Here is a 27,365-nt window from a genome sequence, read left to right as displayed (position 1 = left end):
GTGGTTCTGACGTGGTAGGGACAAAGTTGAGTACGCCTATGTGGCGTACTCCGATGGGCGGGAGGATATGGTACCTATCCGTGACCTAGCACCCGCAGGTGACTCAGGGACCATTATGGCCCCCAATCCCTCACCTCCCAGGATTTGGCCAGTTCCACCGTTTTCTTTAAGTCCGGCGCACCCTGTTCCAGTAGCCGTTGTCGGATATAGGTCGTCCCGATGCCCGTGAGAAAGGCATCCCTGATTAAGTCCTCTGTGTATTGGGTGGCAGTCACAGTCTTGCAGTTGCAGTTCCAGGCAAGCAGTTGCAACGCGCGCAGGAATTGGTCAACCGATTCTCCTGGCTGCTGTCTGCGCGTAGCTAGATGTCTCGCATAAACTTCATTAGGCCGTTTGTTATACTGGCCCTTTAAAAGTTCGATGGCATCGTTGTAACTTTCTGCGTCCCGAATCGTAGAATATACTATGTCGCTTACCCGGCCGTGGAGCACTCATAGTTTGTCGGCATCCGTACGGACAGCAGTGGAGGCGTCGATGTAGTCTTCGAAGCATTTCAGCCAATGATCAAACGTGTTTGACGCTCCTATAGTTTGAGGATCCAGATTCAATCTGTCGGGTTTTAACATCTGCTCCATTTTAAAATCTTGTTAATAAAATTGATGCACCATCAATCAAGCAAAGACTAGTTGTATGCAAGAACAAATAGGCTTTTATTAACAAGAACTTGGAGCCATCCCTGTCGGAGATCTGTCAGAGGTGCAACAGGTGATCAAGAAGGCAAATGGGATGTTGGCCTATATCGCAAGGGGGATAGAATATAAAAGCAGAGATGCCTTGCTGCATCTGTACAGGGCATTGGTGAGGCCGCAGCTGGAATACTGTGTGCAGTATTGGTCCCCTTATTTGCGGAAGGATATATTGGCCTTGGAGGGAGTGCAGAGAAGGTTCACCAGGTTGATACCAGAGATGAGGGGTGTTGATTATGAGGAGAGACTGAGCAGATTGGGTTTGTACTCGTTGGAATTTAGAAGGCTGAGGGGGGATCTTATAGAGACCTATAAGATAATGAAGGGGCTGGATAGGGTAGAGGTGGAGAGATTCTTTCCACTTAGAAAGGAAGCTAGAACTAGAGGGCACAGCCTCAAAATAAAGGGGGGTCAGTTTAGGACAGAGTTGAGGAGGAACTTCTTCTGTCAGAGGGTGGTGAATCTCTGGAATTCTCTTCCCACTGAAGTGGTGGAGGCGACCTCGTTGAATATGTTTAAATCACGGATAGATGGATTCCTGATCGGTAAGGGAATTAGGGGTTATAGGGATCAGGCGGGTAAGCAGAACTGATCCACTTCAGATCAGCCATGATCTTATTGAATGTCGGGGCAGACTCGAGGTGCTAGATGGCCTACTCCTGCTCCTACTTCTTATGTTCTTAGATCTGGTCCGCACTAAAGGCTCGGTGGGGAGGAACCATCGCCCTTATACCCGGACCAGGGGAGGAGTTGTGGGCGGAGCCGACAGGGATGTGCCACATACACAAGTAATAACAGGTACTAACGAACAGTGGTTAACCACAACAGATAACAGTGGTTTACCACAAGTCACATTACAACAGGCTCCAACACGACAAGAGTTGGTTGGGAAGCTCTTTGGGACACGCCACACTCAAAATGGAGGGCAGAGTGAGGTCGCCGGTGACGTCATTTCCTCCGCCGGAAGTGCGCACTTGGATTGCTCCCGCCGGAAGTGGGTGGGTGGGGGCATCGCCATTTTGTGTCTGACCGGGCTCCGGTCGCGCGGTCGCCGCTTCCGGTCGGTTTATTTTCTCTCCCTCCCTCCCTCCCCTCACCCGGTGGCGGCGGCGCGAGGAGGAGATGCCCCAGAATCCGCTGCGAGTGGCCGTGGTGTGCTCGAGTAACCAGAACCGGAGCATGGAAGCGCACAGTATCCTCAGGTAACCCGCCTCGCCCGCTCCCTCCCGGGGCCTACCGGGCAGGGGAGGGGGGCCCAAACACACCGAGCCCCGTCCGGGGCCTACTGTGAACCCGTCCGGGGCCTACTCTGAACCCGTCCGGGGCCTACTCTGAACCCGCCCGGGAATGGACACCCTCCTCCCCCCTCAGCGCGCGGCCTTGTCCCTTCCAGAAACCTCCCGGGGCCCACACGCGCCCGCACTCCGCTGTCTCTCGGGCCTACGGCCTCCCACCCACCCCATTCGGCCGCACCCTCTCCATGGATGTGTAATTGAGGGGCCGGGTTGTGTCTCACTCCCCACTCTCTGGCTGCCGCTCGGCCCATCGCCCCCTCAGTCCTCCCCCCAAAAAAACCTTTCTGTGCCACCCCCCCCCCCCCCCCAAATGCTGTCTCTGCCTTTCTCGCCTTTTCTTCTTATTCTCGCCCCCCCCCCCCCCCCCCAATCTTCAACACCCCACTCCTGTCTGGAATGCAGAATCATGACTCTCTTCCTTTATTCATTGTTTCCTTAAGTGTGAGGAACTTGTGGACTTTGTGTCTAACACAATCATCCGTTCAGTTGTCTCTTTGACCACCTCTAGAAACTTATGTCAGTGTACTTGAATCTAAGACCCACCTCATTTTGATTATACTACTAAAAAGCTGACTGTAATTCTGGCTCCTTTGCTCGCTCTCATTGTGAATTGTTCCCATAACTATCTTTCCTTTCAAATAACCATCATCGTTCGCCACAAAAAACCTCTTGTGCTTTATTCCCCATTTTCTGCTCTCTTTCCCACTACCCCTCCCTTCAAATATTTGTGTGGCTCTGTCATCTTTTTGTTTGTACACGACTTCAGCCTCCTTCCTCAAGTCTTTTAATGTATTGATATCTCCAAATCAATGTCCATCTTAGCTTCAACTCAATGTGTCTGACTATACTTCATTAATGCGCCTCAACCCATCTGCAGTCATTGGCATGGTTGGCTGTACCCTCCTCCAGTGTGTTTCCTCCATTGCTCAAGCGTCCTCACTTTATTCCACTCTTGCTTCTTCCAGTCATAGTTAGAAGAGCTGTTTCTGTCGCCACATCATCACTTATTACTTACCATTAAAAACTTCCTCATCACAAATCCCATAGTCTGTCCACCCAGCTTCAACCTGCCACGCTGACATTGGGCATTCGTCAACATTTTCTGCACTGGCCAAGGCCTTTGTGCAGCAAATTGGCACAGGCGAGGCCTTGTGAGGGACTTGACTAACTGGTGCACCCCAATCAATGACTTGCATCATTGAAGACTGCTGCCAAAATTCAGCGGAGGCCTGAGAAAGCTGAAATTTAGCCACTGTGGAAACTGTTGCCTGACTTAGTGATTGCACACCCGGTGCGGAGAGGGGAGGGTCGGGATGGCGACCTCCTCGTGAACCTGGGCCTGGCGAAACGCGCCATTTATCGGTCCAGGCAGCGGGCGATCGAGGGGGCCGTCCATCCTGACTGTCTTCCCATCTACCGCGGCTACGTTCGCGGCCGGGTGTCCCTGGAGAGGGAGCATGCGGTGTCCACGGGCACGGTTGACGCCTTCCGCACCCGTTGGGCACCGCAGGGGTTGGGGTGCGTTATTGACCCTGACAATCACATTTTAATTTGATGTTTTAAAGTTTCCTTTGTACTTTGATTTCTGTTCGGGCTGTTCCCCCTCCTTTTGGGGAGCTGCCCCTTTTACTTTGTCCCGACTTAATCTGAGTTTGTTTATTTGGTTTGACCTAAAAAGAGGGCACATATTTTTAAAATAATCATCTTTTTGGAATCTTACAAGAAGCAGTCCTTGGGTGACATCAATCTGGTTCCATATGTACACTAATGATATAGCTTTAACTTGCCACTCTCCACCCTTGCATCACTTCACCAGGCTGCTTATCCAGTGTCCAGCCTTGAACAAGCTGTAATCTTCTCCAGTAGAATATTGGGAAGACAAAAGTTAATGTCTATCACAAACCTTGTCCCCCTCCCTTGACCCTCCCTGATCTGCTTCAGACTGAACCAGGCTGTTTGAGATTTTGGAGCACTTTCTGAGCCTGAATTTCATCATGCAGGAGGCCGCCATTTGGCCCACCGAGCCTGCACCGACAACAGTCCCACCCAGACCCTATCCCTGTAACCCCATGCACTTGTCCCCCTAGGTCTCCTGACATTAAGGGGCAATTTAGCATGACCAATCAATCTAACCTGCAGATCTTTTGAAGTGTGGGAGGAAACCCACGCCGACACGGGGAGAATGTGCAAACTCCACACAGTGACCCAAAGCCAGAATTGAACCCAGATCCCTGGCACTGAGGATGAATTTATCATCCTACCTCATATTAGCTGCTTTCTACCTTCCTAACATCAGCTATCTCTGCCTCAGCCCATTTGCTGCTATAACCTCCGTAATTATTTTCTTAACTTGATTCAACCAATCCAGTGCCTGTCTAGCTGCCTTGTCATTCACACTCTGTAAACTTATCTCATTCAAAATTCTACTACCTTTGTCTTAATTTGCACCACGTTCCATTCACGCACTGCCCTGTGCTCATTGGCTGATGTAGGCAATATTTTAAAGTTTAAATCCTTCCATTGCTTTGTCCTCATTTTCTGTAATCCCAAAGAATTCTGCATTCTTCCACCTTGTGCAGAATCCACCCCACCATTGGTGGCTGTACTTTCAGCCATTTTTGATTTAAAAATATTGGAATCTCCTCCATAAGTCTTTTCAGCTCTCTTTCTTTAAGATTTTCCCTCTTTTCTCTTTGTCAGATGAAAGACAGTTTTGTCATACTGTCTCTCTTTTTTGACTTGGCATTAACTTTTCCATACTCCTTTGAAGTGCCTTTAAGTGCTACGCTGCCCCCTACCATCCTGTGCATCTCCCACTATCCTGTGTGCGTTTGTGTGATCAAGGGGAGATCCCCCCCACTCCTGATCACACATTGTGCCAGTCCCAATGGGGCATAGCCATTGAAATTGGCTGACTGTGCTTAAGAATTTGTAGGAAAACCTAGGGCGGCACGGTAGCACAGTGGTTAGCACTGCTGCTCCTGGATTCGATTCCCGGCTTGGGTCACTGTCTGTGTGGAGTTTGCACATTCTCCTCGTGTCTGCGTGGGTTTCCTCTGGGTGCTCCGGTTTCCTCCCACAGTCCAAAGATGTGCGGGTTAGGTCGATTGGCCATGCTAAAATTGCCCCTTAGTGTCCTGAGATGCGTAGGTTAAAGGGATTAGCGGGTAAATATGTGGGGGTAGGGCCTGGGTGGGATCGTGGTCGGTGCAGACTTGATGGGCCCAGTGGCCTCTTTCTGCACTGTAGGGTTTCTATGATTCTAACTTAAAATTCTTCTTCCTGTTGCTCTTGATGGGTCTGTGCTGTTGGGCTGCGCTGCACCTTTGTAGCTGCCTGGAGCTTCATGGGAGCCTTTTTTAGTTCTACTTTACTTTAGAGGAGAATTGTGCCCTCTCCACAGGAGAAAACTCAGCAAAATAAGGGGTTTACTCAAATCTAGGAAAACCTAGTGTCGAAGGTTTACCCATCGCAATGGGTATTGTTAAATATGAACTATTTTGATGCATGTCACTTGTTAAACTTCCCTGATTCCATAAATGGCTTCATTGTGATTACTGTGACGTAATTGCACATTGAGGTTATGATGACTTGGGGTGTTGAAACTTGATCACCTGAGGCTGCTGACATCCTTTGCCTGCTTACTTTGCTGCTGGCTATCTATTGTCCTCAGTTAATTACAGTACTGAATGTTAACCTTTCAGTACACCTTGACTTGGGGAAAGTAAACGAGTAATCATGTCATGTAGATTAAGGGTCTTCATTAACAGTCCATATCCTTTGGGAAGAGTGTATTTTTAACATGTCCCCAGTGACTGGCAGCAGGTTTTGAACGCTCCCTATTAGTGTAATCCACAGCCCGAGAGAATCCTTTATACACGAGTTCTCTCTCTGATTTCACCTCGGCTCACCGAGCTTTGCAGGAGTGAGGCGCGCAAACTTCCAGATGGCACTATTTCAACACTCGTTTCATTAAGTGTAGGTTTAAGCCATGCAAGCCTGAGCAAACACTTAACATAATGAATCTTTCTCCTGATGGATAAGACTATATTTTTCTTTCTGTTTTCTACTGGTTCTCCTAGGGATTTGGTCAGATGCTATTTGAAGGTGGGATTGGTCGTGTCTTGGGCTGGTGGTTTCCATGACTGGGCTGTGCCCGCATACAGCGGTGTTCATTCAGACTGTGCTTACTTTTTATGGGAAGGGATGGTTTAATAACTGATTACTTATGTTCGTAATTTCTAGTTACCACTGACCTCAGCCCCTCTTCCACATCTTCATTCAGACCCAATTGCTCTGAATATCACATTTGTGAGATTATGACTGGGTAGCTGGTATGCTGGTGCAGACCACTGCAGGAAAATCGGTGCTCTTGTAATCCCCAAAGAGCATGGTGAGTGTGCGTACTCGCCTTGTAGAATTTGTGGTGAAATTTTTAATGCATGTTATAATGTCCAATGCCACATCAGAGTCTGGGTTTTGTGTTGTAGATTGTTTGATAGGATTCTTCTGTCACAGTTTTTTTTTCAGAAAAGAGACTTGGAAGTGACTTAATGGAGGCCTTTAAAGTAATGAATTGGTAGACCAGGATAGATGTGGAGAAAATGTTGATTTGTGGCAGAATCCAAACTATGGGCCCATAAATACAACATAGTTATTAATTCATTATGGAAATTTAGAAAAAACTGTTCACTCTGGGATTGGAATATGGAATAAGGAGCATCTGACTTACGTAGCTTTCAAAAGAAAATTTAGATGAGAATATGGAACAGAGGATGAGATGAGGTAGATGGAATGGAGAGGGTTGTTGAAAGTGCAGACTCTGGTTATAAGCATTGGCATGTACTGTGTACATGGTCTGTTTTGGTGTTGTACGTTCTAGTAACTGCAAAATATTACCAACATTGCACCTATGAACATTGAAACATGCTTGGGAACTTTTGGGTACTAATGTTGCCTTCAACTTCCTTTATTGCTACTGGTGTTTATTTTTGTAGATTAACTTTCAAGCAATTCTTAGTACTTAAAGCCATGTGAAATTTGAATGGGCTGGCCGCACTTGAGTCTCTCTTGAGAAGCAATCATAATGCGTTGAAGATTAGTAGTGTGCTGAATGAGAAACTTCTACTGGAATGCTAAGGCTCCAATCGTGGGTCGTATTTTTACAAATTGTGCTCTTTGGCTGAATATTGCAGAAACTTTTCTTGTGAAAATTAGGACAAATATTTTCTAGCCTAATGTCCACGTCACAATACAAGCCTCAGCAAACCAACTTTTGCATGATAGCTTCCATCTCGGGTTAGAGCAATTTAGCAGAGCTTTTTTTCTTGTGTGGTATTTCCCCTTGCTGCCATCTTGCTGTTGTCTGGTTTCCATGATTGCTGGCTGCCTCATATTTCAAAGGTGCCATTATTCATGCATAAGCATAGACACTGGTAACCAGCAGGATATATGACTTGGGGGATAATCTCCGGTCTGACCCTGATGTCCACAACATGGACCTTTCAGGACAGGTGGTTTCTGGATTTAAATAGACATGAATCCACACCAGTTTTTAATATCCTGTATTTTGTCGTATCCCATCAACTTTTCACTTGGTTGAAATGTTGTGAATGTTCTCTGTTAGCATGACAGCCCTTCTACACCAACACTCCAAAAATAGCAGTGAGGAAAAATGACCATCTCTATTAATCAGAACCGATAGATGTTTAATGGCTCAACAACCTGCCTTTAAGAAGTAAAACATCCCACAGTGCTTCAAAGGAGTGTAATTAAATTTAACACTATGCCACATAGTGATGTTATGACTGATGATCAAAGCTTGGTTGGAGAGTAAAGTTTTTAGAAGTGTCTTAAAGATGGAGAGGTATAGGGAGAGAATCACAAAGCTTGGGACCCAAGCTGCTGAAGTTTCTGTGATTCTAAGTTAGTTGCAAATAGTGCAGCAATTTTAAAAGTTAGAAATGCACGAAGGACCAGGATTGGAGGAATGCAGAGATCTCAGTAGGTTGTAGGAAGCAAAATGGGATTTTAAGATGGAAGGCATTGCTGGACTGGGTAGCAATGTAGACCAGCGCAAACATGGGTAACCAGGACTTTTCTCATCTGATAGCACTTCAGTTCTCCAGTACTGGCCTGGTATGAACTTGACCTGCAGTTTTTGACTGGGGGGTGGGGGGAGGGGGGGGTACCACTAACTGAACCATCTGAATCTCTTTCACAAAGCAGTGCCAATTAGATAATTAACTACTCCCTAACTGAGATTTGAAAACTCAGTATAGATCAAGAATTGCCTCTGGAGCACAGTTGACTTGTGGATACTTCTATTTGCTGACATTTGGCGGAACTGAGAGTTATTCTGATGAATAACTAAAACATTTTGTAATCTTTTAGCAGTGTTTCCGTTCAGAATAGTTTCAGTTACAATCTTTGTAAGTGGTCAAGTACATATTACACTGCTGCTTAATTACTTAGTCCAATATTGTGCTGGAATGTGGGTCAAAAAGTTTTCATAGTGACTTGTTTAGAATATAATCAAGGGGTTTCTCTGTCTAAGCCAAATGAGGAGAAAAATTCAGAGTTTGGAGTTTGATGGAAAACTCACTAAAGATCAATGCAGAAATTATCGAACCATTACTACATTCTGCTTTTTGAGCAGAACCATCTGGAATTTGTTCAGATACCTGTTTTGAGTTGATGCTGTACGTTGATGCAGGTTATCGGATATGAGGTGTTGTCTCTTCCTGTTTTATTCCAACAATTGGCAGCAAGGTACCCAGTGCTCCAAACTCTGACACTTGATGTTCCTTGCTATGCAAGCCATGGCTGTTTCAACCATGATGTGAAGATGCCGGCGTTGGACTGGGGTAAGCACAGTAAAAAGTCTCTCAACACCAGGTGTTGTCTCGTTCCTCCTTCACCTGAAGAAGGAGCGAGACTCCAAAAGCTTGTGCTACCAAATAAGCCTGTTGGACTTTAACCTAGTGTTGAGAGACTTCTTACTGCGTTTCAACCATTACACCCTTTCCTTCGGAACTCTCTCAAACTGTGCCATTTTTTTTCTTTTATCGCTGCTGCTAAACATGAATGTTCATTTGGTTGACTGCTTTCATCCTTTCTGCCGCTCAGTTTTCTTTTTCCTCGTGCTCATTAACCACCTTCTCAACCTTGTAAAACTGGTTTTCTTCAGCCTATAAAATTGGAGGTTAATCCAGATTTCCTGTTTTCAGATGATCATAAAACAATAAAGCATAAAACGCAGATCACTCAGCCAGTTGTCTTTTATAGAGTTGGCCAATTAATCCAAGGCCCCTGAAACTTTAAAATGTAGTTGCCGACAGAATGTTTAGTGAGTGTCGAATTTAAGTGAAGGCACATAGTAGCTTGCACTTTAAAACTTGGCAAGCTCTGTCATGTTTGTAAAAGGAATTATTGTCACATGAAAACCAAGTTACTTTCTCTCAAGCTGACTCAGCAGTTGGTCAGAGATTCTGGCTCCTGAATACTACAGATTTAAGTTCTTGTGGTTACTTTTTCATGAGTAGATGATTGAGGGTTTTCTAATAGATGTTTTCTCTGCCATTCCCAAAATCACTCTGGTCTGCCTGCTGTTTCTACAAATACTGCTCAATATCTGACAGGGCCAATCATTTTGAGAAGGTATGCAAGACAATGAAATAAGAGAGGGTTACAACAGTGTTGCTAAAACCGGAGTAAATGGCATGTGATTTAATTTGGACAATATTGGAAGTGAATGCTGCTGAAGTGTTGCAATTATTGAAGATCAGTAAATTTGAATAAATATTAGTGTGTATTTTGGGGAAGTTCAGTGAAATTGCTTTAACACGAGCAAACTGGAAAATGGTGAGCTTTCAGAACTACCTCTGGCCCTTTTTATCTGAATTTCAATTTTTTTTTGTATATATGTTGTAATGTGATGAGTACTCCAAATCCCTCATTTCTGATTCTGCTTACTATTAGTCCGCTTTTGTGACCCACTGCACTTGTGTTAAAGGTTTACCACACCGCTCAGCAGTGTGACTTTTCTCCATTGTTAAATTCAGTTCTGTGGCCTGAATTGACTCAAAGTAAAGTGACCGTCCTTCCATGGAGTGTTTCACTGCAGTATTAGATTGGCCATCTTGAGAGTTTCGGGTTGTATTTATATTATCCGTTGGTATGAAATGAAACCACTGTGCCAATGATAGAATGACGTTGTGAATACAATGAAAAGCACCATTTAGCACAAATAAATACCTAGAAGCAAGTTGATTAAAGGGAACCTGAACTGAATTCTCTGCTTTCAATCATGCCACATATTTTCTATTAAGTTGCAGGCCATTCACGTTAGTAGTTGGTGACAACCACATTGTAAAGTACCTGCAGTGTTGAGCTCAAATAGTCCAGTCAACTTTCTATGAATAGAATGATCTCTTTGACCCACAAGTTATTTAACCGCCAATATTTGGAGTGCAGACCCTTTCATCTACATTGTGGGCATAATCAGAAGTTCAACATGTTCTATGTAAACATGACTCTTTCCAAGGAACTGCACAACCCTTTCTGCTGGAAGGTTCAGGTTTATTTGGACATTGGGTGGCTGTGGTGGTGGTTTTTGTTCAGCTGGGATGCCCTCCATGAACTAAATCAATATTAATTGTCAGGAGTTGGGTTGCAGGGTGGCATCAGTCTCAGGGTATCTGAGTCTTGACAAAAAAGTCCAGGCTTCTGTTAATTACTAGTTTGAATTTTGTGGGTGTGGAGATTTGGACAGCTGTGGGATCTAGAACAGAACCAGTATTGATGGATAAAATTAGAGATTTGGGGCATAGAGAGGGTAAAAAAAATAAAGATAACCTTGAGCTGATGAAATATGCCACCAGAATTAATTGGAGCTTATTAAGCATGGGCTCATTACATGGTTGAAGGAAAGGGGACTGTGGGAATAAAGCTGACATGATGGATGAGGGCCATTACTCGGATGAAGAATAAGAATTGACTTGTTGGATTGCACAACTGTTATAATTTCTATGAAAATGCTATTAAATCCCAAATCAGAATGCCAAGATTTAATATCAACCTGAGATGTATGGGAGAGTAGAGTTAAACTGTGGTATTGAAGTGTCTCCACCATACTAATGCAGAAAGCTTGGCTACTTCTGATCTAGATTAATACGTGAAATAATGCTTGCAAAATGCAGAACATAATGATCAGCATTAGATGGGATTCCACAATTGGACAGCGTTTGCTGAAAAATCCTGTGTGCCAAGACTTGCATCAACCAATTTAAGTTCAGTTGGGAATGGCTCACTTTCGCTTGCTAGCAGCTATATATGTTCACATGAAGGAACCTGGCCTCTGCAAACTAAAAGAATGTGTCCAGATATTGCACCTTTGTTGAATTAAACAAAAGCATGGAGGACAATAGTTCTTTGGCACATTGATCAAGGTGTTGCCATGAACAATCAGTCAATTTGCTAACCAATAAGCAAACTTTTCTCATGCAGCATAAATTGTTGTTACTACTAAATTTGGCATTCTTGCCTTTGTCCTGTTGAGTGCAAGGCCAAAAGCTATGACAGCAGGTCTCTTTCAGCATTGCTCAAATGTTTGCTTGAGTGAAGAAGTGGCATTTGGCTAAATGATGTGGAGCTGTGTCCAATGCAAGTCAGTGTGTCGGAGGTCTTTGAAGTCTTTTTAGAATAATTCTCAGCTCAATCTGGTCCAGGTCAATAAAACTGCTTGTTGATCTGTCACACGAAATGAATAATATCCACAGCTTGTGTTTTGTCCTTTCAAAGTATCCAAGACTGAATATAAATATTCAATGATTTTGGCATTTCATTGGATTTTTAATAATTGTTGTAAGATCTTGTACGCAGACCAGAATTTATCAATTCTTACTGCATGACAAACTACTTGAGCCCATTTTCCTCTAAGCTAATTGATGTTGCATAATTTGGCTTGTAACCAGCGCACCAAAATTCAAAGAGTGCCACAATGAGACCTTGGATGTGTGAAAATTGTCTTGAAGCTTGGAAAGATCTTGTCACTGTGAAGATGGACTTGAGGTCCCTGCTGCTTGTTTCAATAGTTGCTAGTGCCGATTATTTATTCTTTCCATAATTCAGCATTCAACACCGTCCTCCCACGTTCTCCTCAAATCCATACACCAATCCTGACTTGGGACGATATCTCTGTTTCTTCACTGGGTTAAAATCCTGGAACTCCATTCCTAGCAGTGCTGTGGGTGCACCTACGCATGCCCTGCAGCTGTTCAGGAAGGTAACTCTCCACCACCACCTCGAATAACTAGGGATGGGCACCACATGCTGACGTTGAAACAGTGATGCTCACATCCCATTATAAAATAAAGATTTCGACTTCAGCTTGGGGGCCACCTGATACCTGCTTCGAGGAAGATTCGAGGTTATGTACTATGAACGTGACAGCATTACTCTTGTTCCTGCATCAACAGCATTCCACCGTATTGTCTGCCCAGGTGGCATTTGCAGCTATTGCTTGTGGCTCTGTTCAGTGGCTTTATTCCTAGCTGGAATGACTGAATTCGAGAACATCAACATAGAGATCATTCTTTAAATGGTGGGCTGGATAACTTGTAAGCTAACTATCAGATTAGTGCTTTGGATAGCAGTACATTTTGGGAGTTGGGTTTTTTTTATCTTGCTATCTTTTCTTCTCGGAGGAAGTTCATGTTTTGTAAGTTGCAAACCTAATTATCTAGAAGTATCCAGCACAGAAGCTGGCCATTCAGCCCATCATGCCTGTGGCAGCTCTTTTGAAGTGCAAATAGTCCCATTCTTTGCCCAAATTTGCAAATTTCTCCGTCGTGTGTATGTATATTGTATATTTCCCTTTGAAAGTTGCAATTGAATCTGTTTCCACCACCTTTTTTGTAGTACATTCCAGATGTGTTTATATAAAACAATTCTCCTAGACTATTTTGCCAATTACCTTCATCTGCATCTCCATTGAAGAGGATTCTGTAGATTTTACTAGGTAGAGGGATCGTTTAGTGTCCTATGAATGGGACCGCATGCATTAATTTTACATTATCCTGCACCTACCAGTGGCTACCTTGATCAATGACTGACTCAAAACAGGACACTTCCTCAGCAGGAGAATGAGGTTTTTAAGTTTGACTATCGAGCAGCACTTTAAATAAATGAGTGAAAATGAAGCCTGTGGGAAGTTGCTATTACTTTCTGCACCCCTGTCTATTCTGTAGGTCAAAAGTTACATTTTAGTGTGCACGCTTTTGTTTGACTATGCTTGTGTGAAATGTATAATGAGCAATCATCAGTTCATTGTTATCCTTCAGTTTTAATGCCTGCATATTAAACTTTTGTTTCAGGCCACAATTTATTTCATGGGCTGATGCACTGGAGTTCTCCATGTGAAAAGGAAATGATTGTGGCTATAAACTGCTAATCAAGTGAAATCCATTTGCCCTTTGTCACTGAGTGTTTAGTAGCTTTTTTTAAATGCAAATTTGACTTTGCCTAAGTTTCTTTTGTCCTCATTGTGTTGGCTGTCGCTGGGGTATAATTTCTTTGAGACCCTTCCTTTGCCCAACATTCTTGTGTTTTCCAAGATGGATTATTGGCAACCTATTGAGATATTCCGTTTTTCCTCCATCCAGAAATTGAGATCAGTTGACTAAAGCTACCCTGGCTGAGATCGACTAACTTGGGAAACAAAAATGAACCTAAAACCTTTTTTGTCCAATGTGCTTGTAATATCATCCCAAGCATTGCTTTTATTATCTGCAAATTTTAATCCCACAAAAACAGCATCACTTTTACAAGTCTGTCTTCAGTACAATAATTGGAAATACTTCAGTTAAATGGTGAAGTGACAAGTAATCTATTTTAATTGCTGAACTTTTGTAACTCTACCCTGGGTCTGCCTATAGTCTCAGGGCAAGAATACTTAATAGATTACTATGGTAAATTTTACCTCATCTTGCAGCCTTGCCCTGGAATGGTAGCGTTGAATTCCAGGTTGGGGCAGTCTGCTTGACTGGTCCCAGTAAGCAAAGGGACACGTGCATGTTCCACTTCGCTTTACCTGCCAGAATTTTGTCCTGGGATCGTGGAGCCTGAATAGCAATTTGGTAACCCAGCCAATTCCAATCTTCCTCGACGATTGCGAAGGCAGAGATAATGACTAACAAAGTGAGCACCAAAATTGGTACACTGTTTATATAGCCTTCAGTTGGCCAAACAAGTATATTTCCTTATCACCGGTTGACACTTTACTTTCCTGAGACATTAACATTAAAATGCTTATCTGGTGTTAGGAACATTAATCTGATGACTCAAAGTGACTTTGTAACTTAGTTGTTTCTGTTGAGGTTTAATATCCAGAACTTGGGTGTGCAATGGCCACTTCCGCCTATTGCTATTTAAGATTTTAAAAATTCACCAAGTGTCTTGATTCATAAAGTGTTCAGATTAGTGAGCCTCAATGTGCAACTTGCTTTCGCAAGTACTGATTTTTTTTTAAATTTTGGATTTGTTTTTTCTGTTTTGCTGTTTGAAAAAGTTTTCTTCCATTCTGGCTGTAGCGTTTGGCTTGATGTTATTAGTCGATGCAAGGCAGTGACTTGAAACAACCTGCACGGTGAACTGAGAACCATTTTGCAGCTGCTGTGTACCACACTAGCCTCCAGTTTCTTTTTATGCTATTTATATAATTTGTGGGTGAATGTTGAAGAGGCAAATATGTGATTTGCTACATTCAGGAAACTGCAAATGTGTTTGATACAAAAGCCATGGAAGCAATCGCCGGCAACAGATGAGAATTTTTGGATTGGAATAACTAACCATTTAGCATGGCTGTGGATTTTTTTCAGAATTTGATAACTATTATTGTATGACAAAGAAATATCTGTTGATTCCCTTGGGGCAGTATTTACTGTGGAGTTATTGGGGGGGGAGGGGGGGGGGGGGAGTCTAGCTGGAAGTGGATTGCCTTGTGCTCCTATTTATAGAATGGAGCATTGAAATGAATGCACCTCTCGGGACAGGATAATAAACCCTAACACAGTTAATATCAGACTGAGCCAGAGACCTGGGAGTTAGTTGGAGCAGCTGAACAATAATGTATGGGCTGTGCTCATATAAAAATGTACCCCCTATTGGAAATCTTTGGTGTAGATGAAGTGATGTTTCCGAAATACAAGGTCTTTGTGCGTTAGTAGCAGGTAACTCGTATAGTTTGTAAAGTGGAATCTGAATAAAAGTCCAGTCATGAAGTCACAGGATCATGTTAATGAAACCTCGTCTAATCATTTAGGTGACTTGTACCCTAAATTGTGGAAAACTTAACTAAAATCAACTGATTGGCCAGATGATCTTGTGAATGTTTTTCACAGCTAGTCCCGATAGCATTTTTATTTGGGTAATATTTAAACTCTTGGTCTCGTAGAAGTTGGTCATAAGACAGATATAGTTGAGGACTGTTTAGACCACCTTAATACATCCATAGAACATAGAACAGTACAGCACAGAACAGGCCCTTCGGCCCACGATGTTGTGCCGAGCTTTGTCTGAAACCCAGATCAAGCTATTTCCTCCCTATCATCCCGAAGTACTCCATGTGCCTATCCAATAGCTTCTTAAATGTTCCTAAAGTTTCTGACTCCACTATCCCTGCAGGCAGTCCATTCCACACCCCAACCACTCTGAGTAAAAAACCCACCTCGGACATCCTTCCTACATCTCCCACCATGAACCCTATAGTTATGCCCCCTAGTTACCGCTCCAGCATCGCAGCCAGTTCCCCACGCCTCCATCTCCAACAATGCCTAGCTGTTTCCGAAACACTTGTTTTTTGCCTCTGTAGCCCTGTCATCTTTGTTTCTGAGCAGTCTGGAATTTGCTTCCTTATCTGCCTCCAATTTAGTTGGTGTTTCAATTGAACCCTTTTTTGTGATATTTGCTATCTTGTATATTTCTGCTAATGAGATGCATATTGACCTGTTTAAAAATCAAGCTGTACCAGATTCAAAATATTTGATATTTCCAACTCTAATCTAATTTGAGATTTCCTGCACTCTAAATTTGTTTATTTTCTCCTCTTTTACAGTAAAAAAGGCTTCAATGTCCGATCGTTTGGAACAGGGACACACGTGAAGCTACCGGGACCGGCTCCGGACAAGCCAAATATATACGATTTCAAAACTACATATGATCAGATGTACAGTGATCTCATTAGGAAAGACAAAGAACTGTATCCATGAGGCACACTTTGTTTTTAGGTCACTGGTTCCAAGGTGTCTGTGTTTGTATTTTTATTGTAGTGGCGCGCCTATGCTGCAGTTCTGTAAATTCAAAGGGTAAGAAAATACAATGCCAAGGATGAGTCAGGTCTCCTGCGCCTTCTGGTGTTTTGTCAGTCTGCTTTAGTGGAGTAATGCAATTAATCAAAGTGTTACACTAAGCACAGCTGGGTGCAGGTAATATAACTCCTATTTTACAGGGTTGCACCATAATATGTAGTTAATGCAGGGGCAGATTGGTTCAACTGCTACATGTCCAGCAAATTTTTCCCCCTTCAGCTTTATTCTCCCTTTTTAGAGTATGCCAGATTGTATAAGGTACATCATTTCTAAGTTGAAGGGAGTAGAATCTTGCGTACCCTTCACTGAGTTTTAGCAGAATTATAACGGCCAATTTGCAACTAAATGATGTAACTCTAGTAATATACTTGGAACTTTTTTCTAACGGGGAGCAGACAATCGTGGTTCTAACTGTTGACTAGAATGGGAGTGTAGATAACAAGAGACATTGTTATTACACTGAATTATGGGAGTGCAGTGATGTTACTGTGCTTTATTCTTATCCAGTGTATATATTTCATCTGAATTCCAATGATCTTGGAATGCCAAAATTTAATGCAGGAAATGTAGTCTGGTCCACATTTGAAGTCAAAACTAGTGGCCATCCTGGGGAACATCTTCCCCAGATTCCCCTTATTCTCAGATTGAGCTAAATGTGCAATCCCGTGTAAGTCGACATGCATCAAATTCACAGTTCATTAGATAATTAAACTAATTATGGAAGTTAAATACTTGATTGCAGTTCATTCTGGGCAAATGACTAGTGACGTTCACACTAGTTGTAAGGTGAAAGTAAGTCAACTATAGAAAAAAATGAAACATTTACTCATCGATGGTGAGCGATTTCATTGCCACTCCAGTTGGCCTGGACCAATGTTTTGTTTGTGCACCTGAAGCAAATATTAATACTGCATTGAAATTACTCAGACCAGGGGCAATCCCTGAATTACCCCACCCTCAAAATAGTTGCTAAAAGTAATTTACCTAGTTTTTTAAAAAATGGGCAGTTTACCAGTGCTCACTTACTTTCCCTCCTGTTCCCAATTTGTTTCCCTTCTGTTCTGGTTTAGTTTAACTTGCGTTATGAATTTTATAACGCATGTATCTTATACAATTTTTCCTAATCCAGGTATTTCTTATTCACTCCCCTTTCAACTGTTGACATTACCTGTTTTGGGGATGGGGATGGATTTTTCTCCAGTAGTTTTTGTTGGATGAAAGCTGTGTTCAAAGTCTTGTTTTCCAATCAGCAGCCCAGATTCTGTAAGTTGATATAATTGTTGTGCAGATCTTTGTGAAAGTGGTATAATTCAGTTACAGCATATGGGTAGACTTATTTGTCCCTAGCTAAAATCCAGGGAACCAAACATAACTGGTTAAATTTCAACAGTATTATGCTGTGGTTAACTGATTCTTCATTGCGACAATATTCAGTTTCTTGTTTCTGATAATCAGGAAACCAACCTTGCTTTAGCATTAATGTTTTAATAGCACTGGCAGTGAGTGACACTACTTGCGAGAGTACACTTAAATAGCACAGAGAAAATACTGATTGTAGCCTAAAGTAATTCACTAGACATCTACCATAAATACTTACTGTTCTACTGTAGTTATCCATTGAAGCGAAGGGAAAACTTGGCTGTGTTAAAGGATAGAATGAAATAACATTTAAATGGGCATTTAAAATCTGTGTTTAGTATTTTAACACACTAGTTAATTAATTTGCAGTTGTTTGGCTTGTCAAACTTCCACTACACTAATATTGGTTTTGTTAAAAATGAAAGGGTAAAAATTGGAATATTAACATTTAAGTGTTTGTGGATATGTTGTAAATAGAAACTTCAAACTGCAGCTTTCTTTGGGAGAAGAAAATTGGTATAGTGTCTAATGGAGAGACACTGCCATTTTCTGTTTAATGGGTTGCTTGCAAGCATTGTGTGCTGTGTTCTAAACAACATGAACACCGAGGCATTGGTGACCAAATTTAAGACCGCCACACAAGTGAGCCTTGAGTACTGGTAGCCTTCAAACTTTCTTCTGTCCCTATCTCATCTTGGGTGGATCTATATCTTGCTTCAGCACTTTACTACGCAAGATCCATTTGGCCAGTTCCAAAGTTTTAAAACCATCTCTCCTACACTTTTATAGCCTTTTTTTTGCTAAATATGTAACCATCTCCCACTTTGACTTGCTGACATTTGCAATCCCAGACGTTGTGCCAAATTTTCACTGCCACTGTAAAATAATTAAAGCTGAATTATGTTTATTTACCTTTTTATGGTCCATGTTGTCTGTTAGTGTGAGGATTACCTGTAGTCCTTAAACTCTTGAATAGTCAACAATAGTGGCAAATGAATGGTGAGCTACCTTTTCTCCCTTGTAAATATTCCTAGCTTTTGTAACTTTGGTGCTCTGTATCTAATCCAAGGTGCTGAATTGGTTGCCTTCCATTGCACCATTTCCAGTGCCACAATGCCTCTACTTTAATATGGCCAGAATTCGACACGAGCTGGACCAGTACTTTGTAGACGTTAACTGTATAAATCAGGGGCTGGCATCTTTTTCAGAAGTGGCATGTCGAGTTTTCATTTATTCACTGATTTAAGGTTTTGTGTCTGGCGAATACATTTTAACATTTATAAGGTCTGCATATACTATATAACCACCATCATCTCTTACAGCATCCAATTGGTTCTAAAGTTGCAGAGATTTCACCTACCAATTTTCAACAGAGCTCTCTTAGACATAGGCCATTTGGCCCACCAAATCTGCTCTGCCCTTCAATGAGATCATGACGATTTTGACAATTCTCAATTCCACTTTCCCACCTTATCCTCATAACCCTTCCCTTACTGATTAAATATCTCCCTCTTGAACATAGAGACAACTTTTACAATTCTCTGTGGCAAAGAATTCCACAGATTTACTATGTAAGTGAAGAAATTCCTCCTAATTTGTTTCAAGTGGGTGGCCCCTCACTCTGAGATTATGCCCTTTGGTCCTAGGCTCTCCCACAATCTTTCAGCATCTACCCTGTCAAGCCCCCTGAGAATCCGATATGTCTCAATAAGGTCACCTCTCATTCTTAACTCCAATGAGTACAGGCCCCATTTACTCATGTTCTCATAAGAAAATCCCTCCATAGCTGAGATCAACCTAGTGAACCTTATCTTGACTGCCTCCAATGCCAGTATATCTTTCCTTAGATAAGGGGTCCAAACCTGTTCAGTATTCCAGATGTGGTCTAACTAGTGCCTTGTATTGTTTTAGCAAGACTTTATTTTTATACTCCATTGTCTCTGAAACAAAGGCCAACATTTCATCACCTTTCCTTTTACCTATTGAACTTGCATGCTAGCTTTTTGTGATTTATACACAAGGGCTCCCAAACCCCTTTGCGCTACAGCTTTCTGCAATCTTTTTCCATTTAAATAATACTCTGCTCCTTTATTCTTACTACTAAGTACAAGTTTTTGTCCACTCACTTCACCTGTTTATATCCGTCTGTAGACTTTGTTAACCTCACCATTTGCCTTCCTACCTATTTTTGTCATTTGCAAACTTGGCAATAGTACATTCACTTCCCTCATCCAAATCATTATATATTGTAAATAATTGTGGCCCCAGCACTGATCCTATGGCACTCCACTAGTTACAGGTTGCCACCTTGAAAATGCTCCTCTTATCCTAACTCTGTCTTCTATTAGTATTCTGATGCACTCTGCACGCTAATATACTACCCCCAACACCATGGGCTCTTGGACAGCTGTTGCATTGTTGCTGACCTTTGGGCAGCTTTGGCTTTCTGGTGAGCTTTCTTTTAAAAATAAATGAGCCATGCTGCTACCCGAAGGTCAGAAGCAGCAGCGCAGCAACTTGGTCAATTTGACACTGATGGCTTTAAAAAGGTTGGAAATCTGTGGTTCTGATTTCTTAGGTCCGTCTGTCTGGTTTGTGGCCCTGACTGCTCAGATAGGACAATCATTTTGCATGTCACCTTTGGCACACGTCCAATGGTTGCTGCCCCTGGTGAAAATGCTGGCATTGATCAGTTGGGCCAAGTGGTGTGTATCATTGCTCTTGATAGTTTGTTTGCAATCTACTCTGCATCCTGGTTGGGTTTGTTTATTTCGTGTCAGTTACATTGCTGAGCTGTCTGCTGCAATGGCATTTTGTTGCAAGTTATTTGCTCTGCATTCTAACTGCACAATTGCCATTTTTTAGATTGCGCCAGCCTACTGCTTGGACTTGTAAATGTCCAGCGTCACTTACTGCAACGAAACATAGAAATGCCGAATGCAGAAAATAATGCTGCCTTCATGCACTCCTTAGGATATTCTTGTTCAAAATCTATTTTTAAAAGTAAATTATGTTTGCAGCCTCCCCAGCCTCTGCTGTATCCAGGGCAGGTAATGTGACAGATGGAAAACAGTCTGTTACTTTGTCCTATGAAATGTGCTGTTTTGGAAATTGGGTCACCCTACATGCGCAGTTGCAGGTTCCCCCCTATCTGGCTCAGTCAAAATGGCACTTCCAGTGGGAGAGCAGATAGACTCATCACTTCTACTCGCGCAATTGTTAAATAAGGAAATTTCCTAACTTGCCAGTAGAATTGGAATTCTACTGTTTGAAGAGAACAGTGGATGCTATGGGCAAAGTAACGAGGCTGATTTAACTATGGGATCTGTAAGATACTTCTGCTTGAGGAATACTGTAGAGCCCTTAAGATCCCTTAATTAAATTATGGTTTGGAATGTCCCTGCACATCATCCATTATCTAGATAATTCTGTCTGTGGTCTAGTTGTAATGGCAAATTGAGAATTCTCTGATCATTAGTTTGCTAAGACTGCAAGTAATCCAAGTTAAATTGGCAGTCGTAGAAGACCGGGAACATCTTGTACATGTGTACTCCAAAACACCTCGACCAGTTAAATGCCTTTAAAGTATAGTCACTGGTGAACTAACAGTATATTTCTGTTGGATAATGTGACTCACCTCTCTGGTGCATAGTGTACACAGCAAATCATAGAAACCCTACACTGCAGAAAGATGAGGTCATACAAATTTACTCTAGCTTTCTTCCTTTCGTACAAAGCATCGGACAGGAAAAAAATCATCTAGCCTGGCACTGTGTGCTTCATGGTTCACCACGGCTGCTATGTTATCATGTCCTAGGCCCAATTTCAGATAAGTTATCAGTGACCTTCCTCCAGCAAAAGGCCAGGAAGTGGGGGATGTTCACTGAATGCACATTGTTCAGTGCCATTTGAAACTTACTGGCTGCTGAAGCAGCCTGTGCCTTTACAGCAAGACCTGGACAACATTCAGGCTTGGCCTGATGAGTGGTGAGTAACATTCGCACCACACAAGTGCTGGGCAATGGCCAACTCATGACATTTCAACAGGATAACCATCCCCTGAATCCCTCAACTGTCAACATCCTGGGGATCTTTCATAAGTTTTCAATCACTACTGCATAGTGGCAGCATTGTACACCATCTGTAAGGTGCACTACAGCAACTCTCCAAATCTCCTTCAATCACACTTGCCAAACCTGCAACCACTCACCTCGGACAAGGCCAGCGGATGCTTTGGAATACCACCTCCTGCAAGTTCTCTTCCAAGCCCCTCACCACCCTGATTTGGGACTGGCAGGTGGTGGTGTTTGGTCCTCCATTTTCTTTTTTTGGCTGGGTCAAAAATCCTGGAATTTCCGTAGCGGCACAGTGTGGATACCCATACCAGGTGGGCTGCAGTGGTTCCCGAAGGTGATTTGCTTTCACTGCAAGAGGAATGGCTGACGAATGCTGGCATTGCACTGATGTTCACACCCCAGGAAATATATTTTAAAGCATTTTTTTGAAATTATGAGCACTCTGGGACAAAAGTGGTAGATTCTTCTTTGGCTTGAGGCAATCAAAGCTAGGCCAGGAGACCAGATTGATCATGATTTTATAATACTTAATGTCTTATCTACTTGTATTTGTGTTAGCCATCAAAGCTAGGTCCATAATATTTACAATATGTAGTGACTATGCACTGCTAACTTGTGGATCTAGGAACCAGAAAAGAGATTTGGTATTGAATCAAGGGCAACCTTGTTCTCCGTTGTGCAGTTTCTATGCATGGCTCCCTGTTTTTCCCAGTTTGTGAACAAATCCCACTTTTTGAGTTTGTGCTTCTCTTGAAATAAATAAACCTGTATCCAGTTAACTGAGGTGATTTAAACTGCGTATAATTTATGTCACTCATTCCCCTCTGAATCTCTCCCAGAGCTTCTCCAATCACGTTCAGGAGAGGACCAAAACTGGGCATTGCCATGAGAGCCCTAACTAGAATCTTGTGCAAGGACAATATGTCGCTTTGAGTATTGTTTCATAGCACCCATTGCGACCTTAAGAAAATCAAGCACCAAAGCAATAGTTTTCTTTCTCAGCGGACTTTAGTTTTGTATCCTGTGGGGTGAGGTGCTCTTTTGGAGAATTGATGCAGACTCACTGGGCTGAATGGTCTCCTGCACTATAGGGATTCTAATATATAACTATGCATGGCATTGGCCCTGTTTGCCTGGATAACATTCAACTATTAAATGCTGTGTGCCAAACGTAGGCCCATTCTTCCATTCAATCAAGTTCCTAGCACTCACGAATTTGTGTATCAGCAAGCTTGCGGAACCTTGCCAAGCACTCCCTTTATTTGTGAATACCAGTAGTGAGTGTTAGCAATCTGTTGCACTACATGTGGAGAGTGTAGGTTTGGCAGGGTCACTGTTAAGCTGCACTGTACTCACTTGACAGCTACAAAGATATGCTTCCCAGCAGGATAGTCATGAAATTTCCATTTCTCCAGCCAAAGGATTCCAAAGCCTCTTGCAGCTATCTTGCTGAAACTTCTGCTGATTTGTTAAGGGCCTTGTGAACCCAAACCATTGGAGAAGCTACTTGTTATTTTAAGCTTCCAGTGCCCTGGTATTATTTCTTTGATCAGCGACTGTCATTTGTATGAATGATTTTGCGTTTTGTGACCAGTGAAAATCATTATCTGATAGTGGATCATATTGAAACATTATCAGAATCCTTAACTTGCTCAAGGCCTGATGTGCAATTGATGCATTTTTTTCGATGGTTCATTCATACTTCAAGATGCACAATCTTAGGTACATTATACGGACTTCAAAATCTACCAGGAACCAGTCGATGGCTTTTCCTCTAACCAGTGACTGGCACATTATACTCTGTTTTCAGAAATAACTAGAGTCAAGCTTCTTTGAAAGGCTTAATTTCATAGAATGTACAGCACAGGCCACTTGGCGTGGTGTTTGGTTGATGCTAGTGTTTTATGCACCCTACCAGCTATCTCTTTATTCATTGGAACCCCTCAGCATAGCCTCTTTTTCCCTTTTTATGTGTTGATATAATTTTCCTTTAAGTGCATCTATGCAATTTGCATCAACTATTCCTTGCAGTAGTGAATTCCACATTCCAACCTTATGAGGCAAAGATGTTTCTGTTGAAACACGTATGGATTTATTAGTGACAGTCTTATATTTATGGCCCTTTGCTTCTCCCTACGTTTTGTCGATGCTCGTAGTCTGCACTGTTCATGTACATGAGGAAACCAATGAGTTAGTAGGCAATACTTCCCCATGTAAAATGGGTTGGGGAGGGCTAGAATTCTCTGCTAGTTGCTGTAAATACTTCCTCTGCATGTAGCTCCATTTCTAATACTCATGGGTAGCTTTGGCAAGAAGTTATCAATGGATCAATGGTGGCACGGTAGCACAGTGGTTAGCACTGCTGCTTCACAGCTCCAGGGTCCCGGGTTCGATTCCCGGCTCGGGTCACTGTCTGTGTGGAGTTTGCACATTCTCCTCGTGTCTGCGTGGGTTTCCTCCGGGTGCTCCGGTTTCCTCCCACAGTCCAAAGATGTGCAGGTTAGGTTGATTGGCCAGGTTATAAATTGCCCCTTAGAGTCCTGGGATGCGTAGGTTAGAGGGATTAGCGGGTAAATATGTGGGGGTAGGACCTGGGTGGGATTGTGGTCGGTGCAGACTCGATGGGCCGAATGGCCTCCTTCTGCACTGTAGGGTTTCTATGATTTCTATGAGAACCTAAATGTAGAATGGTGTAAAGGAGAAGCCCCAGGTTGTGTCTAAAACAATAAATTAGGAAGTAAAATTAAATGAGCTCTTGCTTGGGCTTTAAAAGTTCAAAAATTATCAGGTGAGGGAGTTTACTGTGACTGAATTGGCTAAGGATCAAGAGAATGAGAATTTGGTGCACAACACCATGGTTCGGCACAGACAAGAAGGGCCAAAAGGCCTGTTTCTGAACTGTAATTTTCTATGGTTCTAACACAGCTGTGGCTTGCTAGGTTTCTGTGCCTAATTATATCATTTTCTCTACTTTCCTGCAAACTCTTTAAAGGGGCTGAAATTTATAAACTTGTAGATGTCTTATTGTCCCTCTGTTATCCAGAAAGATGCTCATGATTAACTGTCCATGCATGATGCATCGGAAAGGCTGACTGATTAGGGAGGTTTGAAGAGTGCGCTGCTGGTCTGAAGCTACTTACGAGCCCAGACTTTTGAGTTGAGTCCCTCCAGACTTCTAGTTTTGTTGTTAGCTCCTCGCTATTCCTGAAATTGACCCATTTGGGACAAGCTAATTGGAATTGATGGGAGCTTATGAATTTAACTGAAGTAAAAAGATTATTTTGAGGTTTAGAGAGGCTCTGTTCATCATAGTATAACTGCAGGATGGTTGGTGAGATTTGTTTCAAGGTTTACATTCAAAAATGCAAGGATTATCGTATTGGAGTATGTGCTGGTGTTAAATGTTTGTGGGGAAGAGACTGATACAAGTGAACTTTCTTTAAAAAGTCTGAGTCTGCCAAAATTTTTACTGCTGGAAATCCAGTGATCCTGTTTCATTTCTATAGCTGTTGCCCCGAATAGTCTGCAGTTAATCCCAGTGACTCCAATGCCCAGATCTAGAACCAGTAACATGCCTGACACCTCTTAAGATAAGGGGCGGCACGGTTGCACAGGGGTTAGCACTGCTGCATCACAGCGCCAGGGACCCGGGTTCGATTCCCAGCTTGGATCACTGTCTGTGGAGTCTCCCTGTGCCTGCGTGGGTTTCCTCCGGGTGTTCCGGTTTCCTCCCACAGTCCAAAGATGTGTGGGGTAGATGGATTGGCCATGCTAAATTGCCCATTAATGTCAGGGGGACTAGCTTGGGTAAATGCATGGGGTTATAGGGATAGGGCCTGGGTGGGATGGTGGTCGGTGCAGACTTGATGGGTCAAATTGCCGCCTCCTGCACTATAGCATCTATGATATCGAAACAATGTGAGGAGTGGTTTAGGCTTGCTGTGCAAATAGGCCCACTGAGCAATGGTGCATCCTTCTTTAAAACATGGCAGGTATTTGGTTTTGTGGTGACTAAAACCTGGATTTAACTGACATAACTTCAAAATATTTTTTTTCTCATGCTTTGGGAAGTATGAACCAACTCATGCCATTGCACCTGAAGTGCAGTTGGCTCCTATCTTTGGGACTGGGTAAAAATGCACTAATATTCAGTTCTAACATCACCTCAGGTGTGCAACTGTGTTCTATATTCTCCGTCCTGAGCTTCAAGTGCCCGAAAGATGTTGGAAAACAAGCAACCCAATAACAACTGCTTCCTTTGGCCACTTCATTTAGAAATTAAAACAAAGCTACAGAATGCTGAAAATGCAGCAACTTTTATGGAATTTTTAAATATTTGGGTCCTGGAATTGCCAACAAGGCATTTGTTGCCTATCTCTAACTGCAATGGTGGATTACCTTGAACTGCTGCAGTTTGGTGAGGATGCAACAAAATTGTTCCAGGGTTCTCAGCCAGTGAGAATGAAGCAGCAATCTGTCCAGCCAAGGTAGTGTGTAACTGAAGGGAAGCTTGGAATTCTTGCCCTTAGTGATCATGTTCATTGGTTAAGGCTTCTCATCAGCATCTCCTTAGTGATTTGCTGCTGTGCATCCTGTAGATTGTACATATTTCGGTCATGGTATGCAGGTGGTGGAGGGAGTGGAATTATAGCCAATGAAGTGATTGTGTTTGTTTTTGGTGGTAAACAGAGCACTGTTGCATCCAAGCAAGTGGAGATTATTCCTTGCTGCAGCCATGGTAAGCAGGTGGTGGAGGCAGTGGATATTTAAGCTATTGCCAGTGAGGTGCGCATTTACCATGGCTGATCCACCTAACCCACACATCTTTGGACTGTTTGAGGAAACGAGCATCTGGAGGAACCCACGCAGACGCTGGGAGAACGTGCAAACTCCACGCAGACACTCGAGGCTGGAATCAAACGCAGGTCCCTGGTACTGTGCAGCAACCTCTGACCTGCTCTCGTAGCCACAGTATTTATAAAGGGGGGGGGGTCCACCTCATCTGGTCAACGGTAACCCCCAGGATGATGATGATGGTGGATTCTGTGGTAATGTCACTCCCCATTCAATGTTAAGGTGAGATGATTGGGGTGGTGACCTGCCTGATCTTAATAGTGAAGTATTTATCAATGTTGATGCCATTAAATATCATGGGGAGGTGGTTAGACACATTGCCTGGCACTCGTGTGATGTGAATGTTACTTTCCACTTGAGCCAAAGGATGAATTCTGCCAGAGTTTGTTCCACTGGATTGTTTCTTTTTCTGAAGACTTGCAAATGGAGCTGAACACTACAGTTACCAGCAAACAGTGCCACTTCTAACCTTTATTATGGAGCAAAAGTCACTGAGGGAAGACACTGAAGACAGTTGGATCTAGGAAGCTGAGAAGCTGAGCTCCTAGGGCTGAAATGATTGACCTCTCAACAAACATGACCATCTTCCTTTGTGCTATGTGCATCTTTGACACGAGTTCCCCCTCATCCTCCACATGATTCCCAATTGAGTTCAGTTTTATTACATGC

General features: G+C 42.8%; 1 protein-coding gene across 1 annotated transcript in view; it reads left to right on the top strand.

Annotated features, from left to right (window-relative positions):
• Positions 1–1,723: 1,723 nt before the first annotated feature.
• The window catches only part of ssu72 (SSU72 homolog, RNA polymerase II CTD phosphatase), a 95,607-nt gene continuing 69,965 nt past the window's right edge, over positions 1,724–27,365 (top strand). Inside the window, exons 1-2 of the mRNA XM_078238921.1 lie at positions 1,724–1,948; positions 16,155–16,298. Coding sequence (XP_078095047.1) covers positions 1,869–1,948; positions 16,155–16,298 — 224 coding nt within the window. The 5' untranslated portion in view covers positions 1,724–1,868. The remainder of the gene's footprint in view (positions 1,949–16,154; positions 16,299–27,365) is intronic.

This window comes from Mustelus asterias, chromosome 22 (genome assembly GCF_964213995.1).
Source record: "Mustelus asterias chromosome 22, sMusAst1.hap1.1, whole genome shotgun sequence".
Classification (NCBI taxonomy): Eukaryota; Metazoa; Chordata; class Chondrichthyes; order Carcharhiniformes; family Triakidae; genus Mustelus; species Mustelus asterias.
The sequence above is the reverse complement of the archived record's forward strand: the minus strand, read 5'-3'. Positions and strand labels throughout refer to the sequence as shown.